The 18,839-nt window shown below is 37.8% G+C and overlaps 1 protein-coding gene across 1 annotated transcript; it reads right to left on the reverse strand.

Moving 5' to 3' along the window:
• Positions 1-1,066: 1,066 nt before the first annotated feature.
• On the reverse strand, positions 1,067-16,913 carry hspb7 (heat shock protein family, member 7 (cardiovascular)). The gene is made up of 3 exons (XM_057857825.1): positions 16,577-16,913; positions 10,870-10,994; positions 1,067-4,122 (listed from the first exon to the last, which is right to left on the reverse strand). The coding sequence occupies exons 1-3, from the start codon at positions 16,734-16,736 to the stop codon at positions 3,943-3,945; spliced, it is 465 nt and encodes a 154-aa protein (XP_057713808.1). The 5' UTR covers positions 16,737-16,913; the 3' UTR covers positions 1,067-3,942.
• Between the last annotated feature and the right edge of the window lie 1,926 nt (positions 16,914-18,839).

Genomic DNA, 18,839 nt, shown 5'->3' on the forward strand with positions numbered 1-18,839 from the left:
AAAACGCCTATGGCTATACCTGTTGTTTATGTTGAATTGTCAAATATAAGACTATTTATTCTAAATTTTTTTGGTTGAATGTTCATACTAACATGTTGAATAAATATTACAAAGTTTCAAAACGGTTCGTTACGCATGTTTGGTTGTCAATTGGACATCAATATTAAAAATTTTGACAAAACGATTTTGGAATTTTTGATCTTTTTGGGCCCAAAATGATGATTTATAATTGGTCAATGAAGGAAACAACAGTTTGGACGTGAAGTTCAAGGTCTCACAAAAAAAGGGACCAAACGAGGCCATCGTAAACAATTCTTTCTTTGAAATATAAAGGCAACTTCAAAGGCATGCAAAATCAGACAAAATAGGCCCAGACCTTAAAGGGTTAAATTATATTAATATACACAATGAATACAAATTTGTTAATAATCTCTTAACTGTCCAGGAATACAAAAAAAATCATTTGTCTTTAGACCACTCAGCATTTTCTGTCTAAGAAATTAAATATAACTAACAAACATTTCTTAGTCAGTCTTGTTAGTAATAACAAAAAAAAAAAAAAAAAAAATTTAAATGGTGCTTTCCTTCAGGTAAAACACTCCTGGTTTTGTTCACAAGTACAGCCAAACTCAACAAAAAAATGAAAGCTACTTTGGGCTGCTTTATGACCACATAAATAAAATAAAAATGAAAATTGGGGAGGAGGGGATAAACGACGGTTCACTACATTTCTCACAGTTTAATCAATGTTAACAGTAGAGAACACATAAAAGAGGACACTTCTCTCTAAGCAGCTTCCTACTCGAGTTTTGGAGGTTAGCAAATTCACACAGTTTAATGTTATGCTAACTCTGTTGCAGGTCGGACTTTCGGTAGCAAAATTAGTGGCGTTTTCCCCACCTCCACAATCTGGCATCTTTATACATTACTTACAGAGGCTGCTGCTGCTGCTGCTGTTGGCCGGGGGGGAAAAAACAACAACTTTTAATATCATCCGTCATCTTCGAAGGGAGCGAAGGAGGCGGCATGTTGTCGACATGTTGTCGACATGTTGTAGTGCGTCTGTGTGTGTGTGTGTGGGGGGGGGGGGGGGGGGGTAATGGAAGGGTCAATTCTATCCTTACAAGAGAGGAAGACAATCTAAGTTACCTGTTCTCCTGAAGTCATTATATAATGCAAATAAGGTTGCTTTAAAGTTGATGGGGACAATTTGTGCATCCTGAAGAGTTGGTAGTGTTATGTGCCTACCGTCCTTATGCAAACATATGCCCTTGGCTGAACCAGGACTGATGATGCACTTGAACATCTTCCATGAGTTGCTTCCACCCTAGGAAAGAAATTAACATTTCGCCTTGCCTCAGCGGTTACCTGGCACTATTGAAATATGCAGCTACCAATCTGGTACATGGCTCGACCCTGTAAACAAAAATGGATCGAATATTCTTAATTGTAGAACAAATAAAGTTTTGTTTTGTTTTTCCCCGGGACAGGTGCCTCCCTCTGCTGGCCATGAGGTAGAATTCTACTTTTAGACACTTTTCATTTATTCATCATATACTATTGCCTTTCATTATATAATTGTGTTTGTTTTCTTTATATCAAATCATTTCGTTACTACATAAATACAATGGAAGTGGCTGGACCAGGAACTGCAGTTTTGCCGTCAAACCACGAGAGGTCAGACTGGCTCCAAGTAATTTATAATTTTTATTATTACTTTGTTTTTATTTTTGTCTTTTTTTTTTTTTTTTTTTTTTTAACAAATGATTTGTCTGTGGACAGCACTTTTGCCTCATGATTGTGAAGCTCAGCCATTAAATATTTGAGAAAATCCTGCAGCATTTAAATTACAAATGCCATTTTATTCATTTTAATACAAGTCATGTTGTTTTATTTCTGTAGTATATTAGTTTTAAAATTGAGCAAACAAAAAACCTTTAACTGTTTGTGCTTCAGCCATAAACTACCTTGTTTATAAAAAAATACAGATTTTATCTAATTTAACTTTTATATAACCACTTATGTTATTTGTACAAGAACAAATACATTCAAAAATATATTTACCATGATTAACATATTTTTATTTTACATTATAAAGCTAAAATGCCGATAGAAATGATTACTGTAATTTTCGCACTATATGGTGCACCTAACTATAAGCCGCCACCCAACACGACACGAAAATGGCATTTGTTCATAGATAAGCCACACTGGACTATAAGCCACACCTGTCCTCACTGTATTATGGGATATTTAAACCAAAAAATATTAACCGCTACAACTTTATTTGACAGCGGCATCATGCGACTGGAATAAGACCAAATGAACCACCATGAAGCTTTGAATCAATTGGTTGCAAAGCTTCATCGCTTCAAGAAGCTTCATTTGGCCATCACTGCTCCCTTGGAGGAGACAGTCAACCTCTGCTGCCACCTGCAGTCAACACTGTTGTTGTCCAAATTATCCCACTTTTGAATGGATGTAAAAGATCCAAGCTGCACATAAATGGAGTTAGCAATATAATTTGCCAGATGACACTTAATGACATCTGTCATAAGCATTGATTAATGCCCATGATAGTGTCATGCAGGGGTCGCGTTAACCGAATATTTTCCATCGTTGACCGATTTTTAAAAATGGTGACGGAAAAAATTGAAGTCCATCTGTCATTTTGACAGGTTGCAATTCACACCCCAGACCACAGGGTGGCGACTGAGCATATTAATTAGCTATTGTCTCTCTTGATGCATGACGTCGTTGGCCTTACTCTGAAAAATGTCAAGGCAACTGAGTGTCCGAAGTTTCTTCAAAAAGCCCCAAAACGACGATGGTGTTGATAAAAGAGGTGAAAAAAGAGGGACTGCACAAGCGGGCACGCAATTCAAGTCCATGCGCACCAGGAGGAAGGTGTAAGACTCCGTTCAGGCCACAGCAGGTGAACTGTTAATTTCATTGTTCCTTAATGTAGCCTACCGACTGGGGCCACAGTCAGCTGTTTTTGTCACTGCGGAGAAAAAGTTACATATTCATCTGCTTGATGTGTGATGGCACGGTGTGGATTCTCTGTTAAGCTTGTTCGGACAGAATATTAATTTAAAATGAATGAAAACTAAATACTATTGAATATGTTGAAGCGGTATGCAATGTTAAGAGTCTTGTTAGCTCGAATTGCTGTATCCAGCCGCTGTAGCTCTGCTGCTCTCTGTGAACTCTCTATTCAAGCCGGAACGCGCGCGGCTCTTAAGTGTCTCTGTCACGTGACTGTGTCGTAGCCGGTAACGCGCTCGGCCAAATGGACACACAAGTACGGAACGTGAATTATGCCAAACAAAGGGTCACCACAATGTCATTATCATCATTTAAAAAATTTAAGTGACGGGTAAAAATAGATTATGACCGGATTTTTATGACCCTGTCAGTCAAAATGACAGACAACGAAAAAGTCTAGCGCAACCTCTGGACTGTCATGTCATAATTATGACAGTTTTAAGAAAATCTTATGACGCCGCTGTCCAATTAAGTGTCACCAAATACCATAACCAGTGATTAATGAAACAATTGGAACAGTAACTCAATAAATAGCACAGAACATGAATTTTGATTGTTATTTACAATGCATGCTTGGAGGCATGTGTTACCTATCAACCCAAATAAATCAACAAACAAGCCGTACTGGAATATAAGCCACAGGATTCAAGAAGAAGAAAAAAAGTAGCGGTTTATAGTCCGAAAATTACTTCAATTTCTAAAAGACCTCATCTTTCAATTTAGCTGTTTGAGTATTTTTGATGAACAGGATATATTACATGGCTCTTGATGACAACACAAGCACATGAGACATCTACTCACACAGCTGATAGTATAGAATTACAATACATGACAAGCATTCATTTCAAGAGCACATTTCATTTTAGAATGGAGTGTGTTTGTGTAGATCCATGTCTAAATCTTAATTTCTGTGCGGAAGGTCTGTGCATGCTCATGTTTGGCCGGGTGTCGCCGCGCCCGAACTGTTAGAGTCCCCTCTGCACCCAGTGATGATGTCACAGAGGTCGGGTCCACATCCTCAGGTAGTTGACACTTGTGGGTGAATGTGTTCATCACGGAACCATCCTTGGCCAACTGTCAGTCGGGGAAAAGAACAGTTGACATTGTATATTCAGTCAAAATCATTAACTTATTCAACACCACAGATATCCTTTTCCATCTTTTACGGGAAGGGTCTAGGAATGTCTATTGTTGCTTTACTGTGAATTCCAAATTTATTGGAAAGGTTAACTCCTTCGCAGCCATTTGAACTGGGAGGGCTGAGTGTGATCACATATTTTATTCACTTGTTGAAACTCAAATGCCTCGGTGGGAGTTTGAGTTCAATTCAGATCAGGAAACCTTCGATTTGCACTGCGGGGAGTTGTGTGTCAGCTGCATAAATAGCATGATGTTATACCAGTGAGATACAGCAATCTGTTGCTGTTTGCAGAGGAACGAGTCCGAGTCCCTCTTCATTTCCTAATTGTGCCAATAGTTAAAGCCTAGAATATTATAACATGTGGCGACTACACTCAAAAAAATGCACATGCACTATTTCAACTTTTAAGTTGGTGGTTTTCATTGTACATACACATTAGCTTTGTGTTTTTACACATTATTGAATCCATTGTTATATTTATCATGTAAGGGAGTCAATTAAAACACTTATGAATAAGCATTGCTCAATATATACGTAATGTGATTATAACCTTTAAATAGGTGTTTTTCATTGTATATACACATTCGCTTTGTGTTGTAATACAGTACTGAATCCTTTGCTGTATTAATTATGTAAGGGAGTTAATTAAAACACTTACAAAAAAAGCATTGCTTAATATATATGGCGGAAAACACAGACAAGCAGTTTCTGCTCTTGCACGCCTCTTGAAAATAAACTGCTGTATTTTAAGCCAAAAGAACTGTTGTGTTTGATAGAACAATATGTCTATATGCTATGCTGCCATAGCAGATTCATGGCGCACAAAGCCTCCGAACTATTTTTTAATTTGTCCGTTTTACCCTGAAAACCCCCGTTTACAGACGTCGCGCAACCACTTTTGTTTCACCTTAGCCATAAAAAGAAGGTAAGTAATTAATATTTATTATTTATTTTATTTTATTTTTTTTATGGAATTTTATTGTCATCATCATCGGTATGATTGACAATCATTGCAATTACAAAATGTGATATGATTTGCCCGAAGGAACCGAAGAAGACGACAAAGGCGGACGAGATAAAGCGTATGCTTATCAGTTTCCCGTCCCCCATACAACTAAAGACGCACATACAGGCATGGAACATACATCAAAACTGTAAAATATATAATATATAATATAATATAATATAAATATAAATATATATATATAATATAATTATATTTATTATTCAAAACGTATGTCATTTTTAGCTTCATTCATTAATCAATCATTAATTGATGTCTAAATTTTAGTTTAAAAAAAAAAAAAAAAAAGGACTTTAAAAAAATCATTCACTTGCATATTTTAAACTTTTAAATGAATTACGTCACTATGAAAAATTTGGAGTCTGTAAAAAAGTCACAGATATCTACCTCATAATTATAATAATTTTTTTTTGTTACTGTCGCATTTTCCCCGATATGTTAGATGACAAATAATCGATCCAAACAAAAAAAATTTGAAAAGTAACGTTTAAAAGGGTAACTGTATGAAAAAGAAAATCTCAACCACTCCTTGTTGTCTGCGATTTCTGCATCGCGACCCTTGTTATATCACCATGTTTCACCCATAAAATTAAAAAAAAAAACGGCTGTGGCCATTGACAGCTGTGTCTTGATACTCGGTGATACATGCTATATTGAGTTTTTGGATCGTAACAAAGTACAGTGCCTTGCAAAAGTATTCGGCCCCCTTGAACCTTGCAACCTTTCGCCACATTTCAGGCTTCAAACATAAAGATATAAAATTTTAATTTTTTTGTCCAGAATCAACAACAAGTGGGACACAATCGTGAAGTGGAACAAAATTTATTGGATAATTTAAACTTTTTTAACAAATAAAAAACTGAAAAGTGGGGCGTGCAATATTATTCGGCCCCCTTGCGTTAATACTTTGTAGCGCCACCTTTTGCTCCAATTACAGCTGCAAGTCGCTTGGGGTATGTTTCTATCAGTTTTGGACATCGAGAGACTGACATTCTTGCCCATTCTTCCTTGCAAAACAGCTCGAGCTCAGTGAAGTTGGATGGAGAGTGTTTGTGAACAGCAGTCTTCAACTCTTTCCACAGATTCTCGATTGGATTCAGGTCTGGACTTTGACTTGGCCATTCTAACACCTGGATACGTTTATTTTTTAACCATTCCATTGTAGATTTGGCTTTATGTTTTGAATCATTGTCCTTTTGAAAGATAAATCTCCGTCCCAGTCTCAGGTCTTGTGCAGATACCAACAGGTTTTCTTCTAGAATGTTCCTGTATTTGGCTGCATCCATCTTCCCGTCAATTTTAACCATCTTCCCTGTCCCTGCTGAAGAAAAGCAGGCCCAAACCATGATGCTGCCACCACCATGTTTGACAGTGGGGATGGTGTGTTCAGGGTGATGAGCTGTGTTGCTTTTACGCCAAACATATCGTTTTGCATTGTGGCCAAAAAGTTCAATTTAGGTTTCATCTGACCAGAGCACCTTCTTCCACATGTTTGGTGTGTCTCCCAGGTGGCTTGTGGCAAACTTTAAACGAGACTTTTTATGGCTATCTTTGAGAAATGGCTTTCTTCTTGCCACTCTTCCATAAAGGCCAGATTTGTGCAGTGTACGACTGATTGTTGTCCTATGGACAGACTCTCCCACCTCAGCTGTAGATCTCTGCAGTTCATCCAGAGTGATCATGGGCCTCTTGGCTGCATCTCTGATCAGTTTTCTTCTTGTTTGAGAAGAAAGTTTGGAAGGACGGCCGGGTCTTGGTAGATTTGCAGTGGTCTGATGCTCCTTCCATTTCAATATGATGGCTTGCACAGTGCTCCTTGAGGTGTTTAAAGCTTGGGAAATCTTTTTGTATCCAAATCCGGCTTTAAACTTCTCCACAACAGTATCTCGGACCTGTCTGGTGTGTTCCTTGGTTTTCATAATGCTCTCTGCACTTTAAACAGAACCCTGAGACTATCACAGAGCAGGTGCATTTATACGGAGACTTGATTACACACATTTGGATTCTATTTATCATCATCGGTCATTTAGGACAACATTGGATCATTCAGAGATCCTCACTGAACTTCTGGAGTGAGTTTGCTGCACTGAAAGTAAAGGGGCCGAATAATATTGCACGCCCCACTTTTCTGTTTTTTATTTGTTAAAAAAGTTTAAATTATCCAATAAATGTTGTTCCACTTCACGATTGTGTCCCACTTGTTGTTGATTCTTGACAAAAAAATTAAATTTCATATCTTTATGTTTGAAGCCTGAAATGTGGCGAAAGGTTGCAAGATTCAAGTGGGCCGAATACTTTTGCAAGGCACTGTAAGTACGCGATAATATCTCGTTAAAATCGTGGTGTCTTTAATTCTGCTCTCGCGTGCTCTCGCCTCCAATTAGGGTTTTGCTGTTTTTTTTTTTTTTTTTTAATGCCTTTCTGTTCAAAATTTTTGTTCCCCCAGAAAATGGAGATTTTAAGCTTTCCAATGATGTATCACACATGCATTTCGGACAGTTTTGAAAGTTGGCCAAATTGAGGGTCTCAGAGCGGAACTTCAAGTCACCTGAGTGTTTTCCGCCATATGTAACAGGATTGAATTAAATAAAATTGAATTTTAAATAGGTTTATTTTATTATATACACATATTAGCTTTGTGTTTTTACAAATTACTCAACCCATTGTTGTATTTATCATGTAAGAGAGTCAATTAAAATGCTTATGAAAAAGTATTGCTTAATAAATATGTAACGTGATTGCACAAATTGTATGACTTTTGTCACTCTGAGGTTGCTGTACACAGCAAACTTTGTGGAGTTGATTTTTTTTCAGTGATTAGCGTTGATTTGGGTGTTGTTTTAACACTACCGGTGTTAAGATCGCTCTTGGCGCGGTGTTAATTAAGTGAGTTGAACACAGACACCCCTGGCAGAGTTAAATGTACTAGCAGAGTTAGTCAGCAGCACCCAGTTTAAGTGGGTCAGAAAACAAAGCAGGCACGAAGACTTGTGGGTGAAGTCACACCACGACTGTAAGTAGTGTTGTCTATACATAGTTGGAGTGTGTTCGTTTGAAAGAAACTCTTGCTAGTGAGCCTGATTTCTGTGCCTACTTAAGGGATGCAAAGTCCCTGTGTTACCTCTTACGAGCGGAACAGTAGGGTACAATTGCCAGTTAAACCCATGTTCTGCACTTGGGTCCCCCACTCATCCAGAATATTAACAACATCTCAATGAATACTTAAGATTAACACTGCTATGTAAGAAAACAAAAGGTGGTTACACATTTTGCATGTAAAAGGTTTGAATAGGAATTGCTTAACTTGTTCAAGTAGTTTATTGCGTCTTACTTAAATCATTTAGACATTTTTCATGTAACGACATAACGTAAAAGTTACTTAAAGCAGTTGTGTTTAATCACTCGAAATAAGGTTCTTCAATAAATACTATTTCATTTTTTTTTTTTTGAGTGAGGTTACACATTTTGCATGTAAAAGGTTTGATTTGGAATTGCTTAACTTGTTCAAGTAGTTTATAAAGTCTTACTTAAATCATTTTGGCATTTTTCATTTAACTGCAGAACTTAAAGTGCGACACCAAAAAGCATGTTTAGTTCATATTTCACGCGGTGTTTTATGCTCCTGAAAGAAATGGACCGCTTGGATGTGTGTGGAAGCGATCGTTTTATATATTTAATTTTTTAATCCTGCGCCATGAAAATGAGTAACTTCCGGCTGCAGCCTCGGGTTTAGCATGAATGCGAATGTGACGTCACCCGGGTCAGCATCTGACAATACAACATTGCATTATAGCACGCAGACGGACTGCGGATTCATCTGATTATGCGGATTAATTCATTTATTTTTCGCATCACGCCAGCCAAGGGGCTGCAGGCTTTTGTAGCTGAACCAGGAAAGGCGTGTGAGCCTTTATGGGTTTCAGAAAGTTCCTGTTCACCCTGAGATCGGCCAAGACAAGTGTGCGACAACTGTAGGACCATTGGACTTACGAGGAAGTGAGTAAACATCGTGCTTTGTATTATGTCAAATACTGGGATTATGGCACACGTTTTAATACGGAGGTGTCTTGTATTTTGTGACCGACAACGTTCCTTGCCCACGGAGAATGCCACTCGGTCGACGACTAGCAGTTTGTCACCCCCCCATCCCCCGCCTGGAGAGCGCTATACTCGGCTTATTGCCCTCTTTGTGTGTCCGATGTTCTGTCAAATTTTCCACCCCATCAGAAATTGCAACTTTCTGTTAAAATGGCTGCGAGTACACCGATTACGTACAAAGTAAACACTACAAACTTTCATTAAATAAATTATTTACTTACGTTTGATCATGGACGGACAAGTAGAAAAGTTCTCCTTTGACACATCCTGCCTATCTGTTTACGTCTTCGCCATGTAGTTAAGAATTAATTTACGCCATATTCGTGTTGACCATGTGGCAGCTCCACGCTCCTCTGACGTCGGCGGGTTTGTCTAGCAATCATTGTCCAGCTGCTTCCCCGCAAACGAGCCCTCTGCCCTCAGCAGGGGAACTACGAGCAGTAACTTGCTCGCCGCCGGGTGGATTGCCGATCGGTGAAGACAATCAACAACCCCGCCGCCGTGTGATAGGATCCGGGCTAGTTTTGGGTGATTTTTCGCTTCGAAAAGCGAAAATAAGACTTTGAGACGTCGCTCGGTTCGGGTTAGCATGTCGGCTAATTGTCACGCCTCTTGGTTTGTTTACATTTTCCGAAGCCGGCACAGGGAAATGGCAAAAGCCGGACTAACTACGGTGGCATAAAATATCGTTCGGGAGGTGCGACAGTAAAGGTGAAGTCGACAGTTTTGACCATTATGGAGGAAATTTGCTATGTCGTACTGAATAAATGCATTTTTAATATTTCATATTCCATTTAGCACAAGACTGTTATTTACCATAACATACCATTTTTTAGCAATTGGGGAAAATACTTGGATATAAAAGAATATCCAGTAAAAATATTGGAGTAGAGAGATTGAAACAGTGACATTTTGCTGCTCCCTTCGTCGCATTTTCCTCATTCTGAATAATTCCCCCTCAATGGGCTGAATTCTAAATCAGATGAAACCATGACCCTGCCGACGTCATCCTCCTGTTGGGGACACTAGAGCCCTATAATGGTAGGCATGGCTAAACGGCAGATTAAAAGACTAATTTCTCGTCATCTGCGCTTTGCCAAATTGTTGTATATCGTCGAATCGTTTCAAAATATAATTCTAATTCTAATTGACATAATAAGGCTATTTAAGACTTTTTTTATCCTGTCATACGCACTTCAATAGTTACTTAAAGCAGTTGCGTGAAACCACTTGAAATAAGGTCCTTGAATAAATACCATGTTTCATTTTTTTGAGTGTACATCATTTCAAACTCACTTTCAGAATGAGCATAAAAACCATGAATAAATGAGTTTTTCAGTGACGGATTCGCGGTAGGTTCAACAAAATGAAATGTGATGAGGTGAAGCACAAATACTGTTGGGGAATTACTGTAGTTTGTGTGTGAAGCAAAGCCAGATAGTGCTTTGTGCTACCAAACTATTTATACAACTATGAAAAGTGTCCCTACGGATAGCATATTTTTGGATTGTGATGACTGGTGGAAGCAAAAAGTCAAACCATAAATGACATTTCGTACCTTTTCCGCACGGACTTCAATTTGATTGTTGGATGTGGTGACAATGACATCTTCAGGGGAGAAGTCCCGAACGTCAACAGTAAACTGATAGGAATCCCCAAGTGCTTTAATTTTCCCACTTCCACCTGCAAATAATGAATGCTTCAGGAACACTACAAGAATTTTTTGTTCATTTTCCTTCCAAAGCAAATAAACGTATCAATTGTCCCAAAATTTATGTGGGCACATACATTCATCCCCACCTCAAACTCTAAAAAGATCAGAACGATTGCTCCAATATTTAGGAATTGATGAATGTTAGTCTTTATAGTCGACCACTACAGAGGAAAATCTTACTGAGGCTTCCAAAAATAGCAATCAATGGCCACCAAAATTGGTGTGAGCATCTCTGTTCATGTACAGTTCAACCTTTATGAATATCTATTCCTGTAATTTTTATTTTATTTCATTGAAGTTGAGTGTTTTCCTATGAGAAAAAAAAGAGGTGGCTTCATGTCCAAAAATAGGAGTTTTAAAATAGCAATTTTGTGACCTACATTTGAAAGTCCATCCCTAGTATTTTAAACTTCATAGACATAGGGACATTCTGAACTCGTGCAGTATAAAAACTATGGGCCCTATTTCCTACTCTGTCTAAATCTGGATCAGCCAAAGTCTACACCAGGCAAAGTGGCATTTTAGATAAAGTTTTGGTAACTTCATGGACAAACCTGTGCTTTGGAAAGAGATCAGGATGCCCTGGATATGAGCATGAACACAGCTCACCCGCACCCAAAAGGAGAGCTATTTGCATTTCCTATTAGAGGCATGTTTATTTTGTGTTGCTCCTCCTTTACCTTACAGGAGGAGAAACCTTTTTGCTTAGTACAAGGTTGACTCGTACAATTTATGAGGAAGTAGAGCAAACCTACCGGATTGAGCTGGAGACTACCTTTCCACTTTTAAGTCATTTTCATATGTGACACCCTTGCCACACCAACGTCTGACTGTGCTAGAGAGAGAATTTCAGACAATAATAAAGATAATACTATAGTAACAATTAAGAGTTAAATTAATTTTCCAACACATTACACAAATATTTTTGCAAGGAAATAATTCGTATGTCTATCTCTACTTTTATGTGTGAGTACTGATTATTGTTACAAGTACTGTATATACACGGTAAGGGGCATTGTCACAGACAGAGTATCATGAAACTATCCAAATATCAGAATCCCTCTTTTGTCCAGCTGCATTGTCTCTATAAACACCACAATAAAAACTAGCACAAAGGAAGTATGGCAAAACTCCTCTGTGGCATATTAAAACTGTTTCAGTATCAGAAGACATTCAGATCTACCATTCTGTGTGTCTAAGCAATACAACAGGACAGGTACAGTATATATTTATAAAATAAGATGAACAAATAGTTCACAGTTTCATAATTGTTCCATAATGATATGAATTATTAACAAATAGTCAAAGTTTACTTTTCCTGCGGACATATTCGCTATCATATAGCATACAAAAGTTATAATACGTAGATGAGTCAAAGTGGATTATGTCAGACATGATAAAAGTGTGAACAGCGACAACTGTTTTGCAGTCTGTTATTATGAGCTCATTCGAGAAATAAACACCACACAAACACATCAGTAATTGAAAGCGTAAATCAGATATGATTCAACATAACGCAGGTTAGGTATATTATATAACTTCCACTGTGTACGTACATGTGTGTACACCAGTTACTGAGCAACCATTTGGTCATGCCTCTTGTGCAGGCGTCATCCAGATAGTCGGTGTCTGAAGTCACACTGCTGGTAGGAAGTCCAACATTCTCCACTTCGCGTGTGCCTGGGTGTGTGCTTGCATGGGGCTGTGCTTGCATGTGTGTGTGTTTATGCATAAGTGCACCCTGCCCCTTCCTGTGTAGCTTCTATGGGATACCAATTACGGCTCCTCAAACATTGTGACACGTCGAGCACAAAAATTGTTGTGGAGTCAATCTAAAGGTTATGTGTCTGTTCCCTCATACGAGACATTAACATGCACGTATTCCCGGTTTTATTGAGGATATGAGTATTTTTTTAATGAGTGATTGTCAAGAATGTTTTCTTGTTCTGTATATTTATTACAATAAAATCAAGACAATGTAGTCTAATGATATGGTATGAGCAATGAGCATATCAAAATGTGAAAAGCTGCAGTCACCCTGAAGGTACAAGGTACAGTTAAGAGGAAGCAGATACATTGACATGGTAATTTGCCAGCCTGGAAAGGCTCACTCGATTCCATTCCCTTGCCTAGACTGTGATGTAAGTCTTACAAAACAGCATATTTCAATAATTAGGGCCCTATTAGGCAGTGCACAGGCCTTCTCCAAATTCTGTCATCATAATTATTTGTGGGGCCAATAAATCGACATTTTTCAGGAAGCTTCTGGCACGCATGTTTATCCGAGTGAAAACCACTGAAATTGGCTCAATCACAGCACTTGATTTATTTTTTTTAATTCAAGATGGAGTTACACTTAAATATGCTAAATACCTTCAATATATGTTTAATATCCACATCAATTCAGTTTGATACAGTACCTTAATTGGATCTGTGATAGATAGCTCGATACACATTTTTAGATAATGCAATTGTAACATATACAGTATAGTGCTGACCAAAAGTATTGGCACCCCTGCAATTCTGTCAGATAATGCTCAATTTCTCCCAAAAAATGATTGCAATTACAAATGCTTTGGTTGTAATTAGGGGTGTGAAACAATTAAAAATTTTAATCGAGTTATTTACAGCCTAAAAATTAATTAATCGTAATTAATCGCAATTCAAACCATCTATAAAATATGCCATATTTTTCTGTAAATTATTGTTGGAATGGAAAGGTAAGACACAAGATGGATATATACATTCAACATACGGTACATAAGTACTGTATTTCTTTATTATAACAATAAATCAACATAATGGCATTACCATTTTTAACATTCTGTTAAAGCGATTCATGGATAGAAAGACTTATAGTTCTTAAAAGGCAATTTATAGAAATTTTATATCAAAACCCCTCTTCGTGTTTTCGTTTTAATAAAATTTGTAAATTTTTCAATCAAAAAATAAACTCGTAGCCCGCCATTGTGGATGTCAATAATTACTTACACAATGCTCATGGGTGCTGAAGCCTATAAAATCAGTCGCACCCAAGCGCCAGCAGAGGGCGGTAAAACTACGAAAAACACAACAAGTACACCTTTCACTGTGCTCTCATTTTAATCTGTTTGAGCGGGCCATTTGTGCGTTAATTGCGTCAAATATTTTAACTGGATTAATTTAAAAAATTAATTACCGCTCGTTAATGTGATAATGTTGACAGCCCTAGTTGCAATATCTTCATTTATTTTGCTTGCAATGAAAAAACACAAAAGAGAATGGGGGAAAAAAATTAAATCATTATCATTTTACACAAAACTCCAAAAATGGGCCGGTCAAAAGTATTGGCACCCTTTGAAAAATCATGTGATGCTTCTAATTTTTTATAATAAACAACACCTGTTGCTTACCTTTGGCACATAACAGGTGGTGACAATAACTAAATCACACGTGCAGCCAGTTAAACTGGATTAAAGTTGACTTAACCTCTGTCCTGTGTCCTTGTGTGTACCACATTGAGCATGGAGAAAAGAAAGAACTGTCTGAGGACCTGAGAAGTAAAATTGTGAGGAAGCATGGACAATCTCAAGGATAAAAGTCCATCTCCAAAGACCTGAATGTTCCTGTCTCTACCGTGCACAGTGTCATCAATAAGTGTAAAGCCCACGGCACTTTGGCTAACCTACCTAGATGTGCACGGAAAAGAAAGATTGAAGACAGATTTCAGGAAAGATTGTGCGTATGGTGGATAAAGAACCTCGACTAACATCCAAACAAGTTCAAGCTGTCCTGCAATCAGAGGTTACAACAGTGTCAATCCGTGCTACCCGTCAGCGTCTGACAGAAAAGGGACTCTATGGTAGGATACCCAGGAAGACCCCACTTCTGACCCAGAGATATAAAATGCCAGGCTGGAGTCTGCCAAAACTTACCTGAGAAAGCCAAAAACGTTTTGGGAGAATGTTCTCTGGTCAGATGAGACAAAGTATAGTTTTTTGGGAAAAGGCATCAACATAGAGTTACAGGAAAAAAGACGAGGTCTTCGAAGAATAGAACAAAGTCCCCACTGCCAAACATAGCAGAGGTTCCCTGATGTTTTGGGGTTGCTTTGCTGCCTCTGGCACTGGACTGCTTGACCGTGTAAATGGCATTATGAAGTCTGAAGACTAACAACAAACTTTGCAGCATAATGTAGGGCCCAGTGTGGGTAAGCTGGGTCTCCCTCAGAGGTCATTGGTCTTCCAGCCGGACAATGACCCAAAACACACTTCAAAAAGCACTAGAAAATGGTTTGAGAGAAAGCTCTGGAGACTTCTAAAGTGGCCAGCAATCCAGACCTGAATCCCATAGAACACCTGTGGAGAGATCTGAAAATGGCAGTTTAGAGAAGGCACCCTTCAAATCTCAGAGACCTGGAGCAGTTGGCCAAAGAAGAATGGTCTAAAATTCCAGCAGAGCATTGTAAGAATACATGATGGATACCGGAAGTGGTTGTTCGCAGTTATTTTGCCTAAAGGTTGCGCTACCAAGTATTAGGCTGAGGGTGCCAATACTTTTGTCCTGCCCATTTTTGGAGTTTTGTGTAAAATGATAATGATTTTTATTTTTTATCATTCTCTTTTGTGTTTTTTCTTTGCAAGCAAAATAAATGAAGATATTACTACCAAAATGTTTGTAATTGCAATCATTTTCTGGGAGAAATTGAGCATTATTTGACAGAATTGCAGGGGTGCCAATACTTTTGGCCAGCACTGTATGGAACAGAAGCAACCAAAAAAGTCATTTCATTTTGCCCATCTGCTTGCAAATGCAAAACACCAATTTTCAAGCAGACAGCAACATTTTGCAGCTGGCTGTCTTGTTTCACACAGATAATCTCCATGCTCCTTCTGCGGGTTCTGCGAACTGAAGTATGGCTATGAGTTATCATGACTAGCCACAATGTTTCGCAGTGTTTTGGTGCTGCTAATAATTTCATAACAGAATTCTTACATTATTATGGCATAAATTGTCTTCATAACCAGTCATTTTAGGTTGTCTTTTTTCCAATTCAATTTCAGTTTTATTCACACACATCCTGCCATCAGAAAAACAACTTTCAAGGCACGGAATTCAGGTTTGTTCTCTGCAGAATCAACACATTTTCATCACATCGTCCTGGCGGGATTGAAATATAAATGCAAATGATGGAAACTAAAAAGTTAATAGCTAATAATCACTGGCATGTATTCTTTATCTTCTGTGCAGAGTGGTTGAAATTATTGCTTACTTACTGAGTTTTGTCTATGTAAATCTCTGTAATATATGATAAAGAGCAGCACAATGTCTGTTGAAACATAGCAAAACAAATAAAACTATTTACTTCTTTAGTTTTTATCAAGTACAGTATAATAAAGAGATATTTTTCCTTTTTAAAACGCAAATTGCAGCATTTTTTAGGTCCAAGGGTCTTGAGTTTTGAGCTTGGTTTTTGAACAGATTAAACTTACATTTCAAGGCACCACAGAGGGTTATTGGTCAGACAAATTGACTACATGACTGCAAATGCTATGAATTGCCTTTGACTTACGAGAAAAGCCGCTGTCGCTCCCAGGCCTCATGAAGGGGCCAAAATCCTCGGAAAACATCCCGTGACTCTTCTCCATGTAAGGATTACTGGAGGACGACGAGGACGACGTCTGATGGAAACTCCGCTCCGATCGGTAAGCAGAAGAATTGCTCGCACTCATGGATGGCTGAAGGAAGCAGAGGGAATGGAAAAGGCTGAGAACCTTGCTTCTTATCAGAAGACGGGAGTTTCTAGCTCAGTGTAACGATTTATTTGATTTTTTTTTTTTTTTTCTTTTTATATCTTGTTTTTACAATCAGTCGTAATTTGTGTGAGATGAGGTCAATGCGTCCTCTTATACTGTCACTCTTAAGCAACCACTCCCCCTCTAAGAGTATGTCCCTTATAAGCAGTGTTGGGCTTTGTGCAGACAGGAGGTTTGCACGTGTGTGATAATAGTCTATTTTTATCAGCACACACATAGAATGACGGGAAGACGCCGTGCTTGGAAAAGTTCATGGAGACCGTCTGTAAGCGTGTTTGTATGTGTGCGTGTGAACAGTTGCCATTCTTGACTCACCATCCCTGAAATAGATACACGCTCTTGCAGTGCTTACTATGCTCAATCACCCGACTACAGGGGTGTCCAAATTGTGGCCCACAAGCCAGTTATGTTGCCGGGGCGACTTGCATTTCATCTATTTTGTACTCTGATCAACGTTGCGTATCATTTATTTGCATATGATGTGATGGATACCCAAATTCAAACTCTTCGGTTACTGTAAAAATAAATTATTCACTGACTCAAATTTATACTTTCTGAAGTAACATATTGATCACTGATTTTTGAAATTCTTTTTTTTTCCCACATTGTTTTTTAAATATAAATGTTTCTGTAATATATAAATATTAATTACGTATGTCCTGTTTTTGTTGTTGTTTACATTCTTACAATGGCAACATATGTAGTGGGAATAACTGTACACTTTGATTTCTGTCAAATTCTTTAATGTAATGTAAAGAAAGTACTCTCCAGTTTACCAAAAGCATTGAAAGATGTGTTTAATAGATAAAGTGACATAAATTAGCTGAATTTCTTAAAAAAAAAAAAAAAAAAAAAAAATTGTGATTACATCACTTGTTGCTATGCAGAATTTGTGGAGCACCAATGTCATAGCAAACAAGGAGTTGACATCACCAAGCACCTGGAGCATGAACCCAGTAGCACTAAATCACTGCTCTTGAAAATAAAAATAGAATAGAATGGAAAACGGAATTGCTGCCATCTCGAATGCAGTCATCACATCTTCACCCCATGTAACTTTATACACTTCTTTTCAGTACTTTTAAGCCACTCACTGACATTCTTGTTTTTGTTGCTTTTGGTTGTTTGCTTTTGGTTTCTTTTTTGTTTTTGTTTTTTTTACATAATTAAATGACATGCAAATGACAGACAAACTAAACTCTGAGTGGGATGGAAAGTATCTTATCTCTGAGGTGAACTTGCCAGCCCAACAAAGATGGAAAGAATGCCCTGGAAAACAAAGCTGTTCGCGGTCGGGGACTTAGTGGTGTCATGCTTCGTATCTAATAATATCTGTAACTCATGACGTCTGAAGGAAGACATCCTAAACATTCAAATTCAGCTTCATGACTTTTTTTTGTTTTGTTTTTGCTGTCTTTGAAGATGTATGTACTTGAGCCTGAGCCATGAGGTGCGGTTTCTGTGTTAGTAAATGTACAGTACATGTACCACAACGAAATGGCACTTGTTCAGAATAATAAGAGTAGTGGGTTGTTTATAGAACACTCCACAAGAAAACATGTATAAGAGGGATCAATTGTTACAACTGTTCCAAATGAGATTTGTTGTAAAATATTTGCAGTATACTCATATACTGTAGTTAATTAAAAATTATGCTGAATATTATTTGCATCAACTGTATAGGAAAATCTGAGAAAAATAAAATTTGAATGAATCATAACTTGGAACAAAGCATTGATAACTGTCAGGTAGTTTTTTTGTGCTCTCTGAATGTTGAATTCAGAACTTTGTGCCAGCAAATTGTATTTTCTATCGCGTTTGTAAATTAGTGTTTGTTAGTTCATTTTCTACACCGACAATTTCAGTGTCCAGTTCACAAGTTTTAAAACAAACTACTTCAGTTAAAATTAGTAAGTAATTGAACATTTTGAACAGAGGTAATTATTCTTAAATTTTGTTATTTAATATAACGACAAATGTTGTCGTGCTGCGCTCCTGGCTGACTTTAGATTGGAGGCA

The sequence above is a fragment of the Corythoichthys intestinalis genome, chromosome 2 (genome assembly GCF_030265065.1).
Source record: "Corythoichthys intestinalis isolate RoL2023-P3 chromosome 2, ASM3026506v1, whole genome shotgun sequence".
Taxonomy (NCBI): Eukaryota; Metazoa; Chordata; class Actinopteri; order Syngnathiformes; family Syngnathidae; genus Corythoichthys; species Corythoichthys intestinalis.

Excerpts from the sequence above, each read along its gene's own strand:
- hspb7 (XM_057857825.1), bottom strand. The coding sequence starts at position 16,736 with ATGAGTGCGAGCAATTCTTCTGCTTACCGATCGGAGCGGAGTTTCCAT. Across the intron at positions 10,995-16,576 it reads GAGCGACAGCGGCTTTTCTC|GTGGAAGTGGGAAAATTAAA; the intron begins GTAAGTCAAAGG and ends CATTATTTGCAG. Across the intron at positions 4,123-10,869 it reads TTGAAGTCCGTGCGGAAAAG|TTGGCCAAGGATGGTTCCGT; the intron begins GTACGAAATGTC and ends CCCGACTGACAG.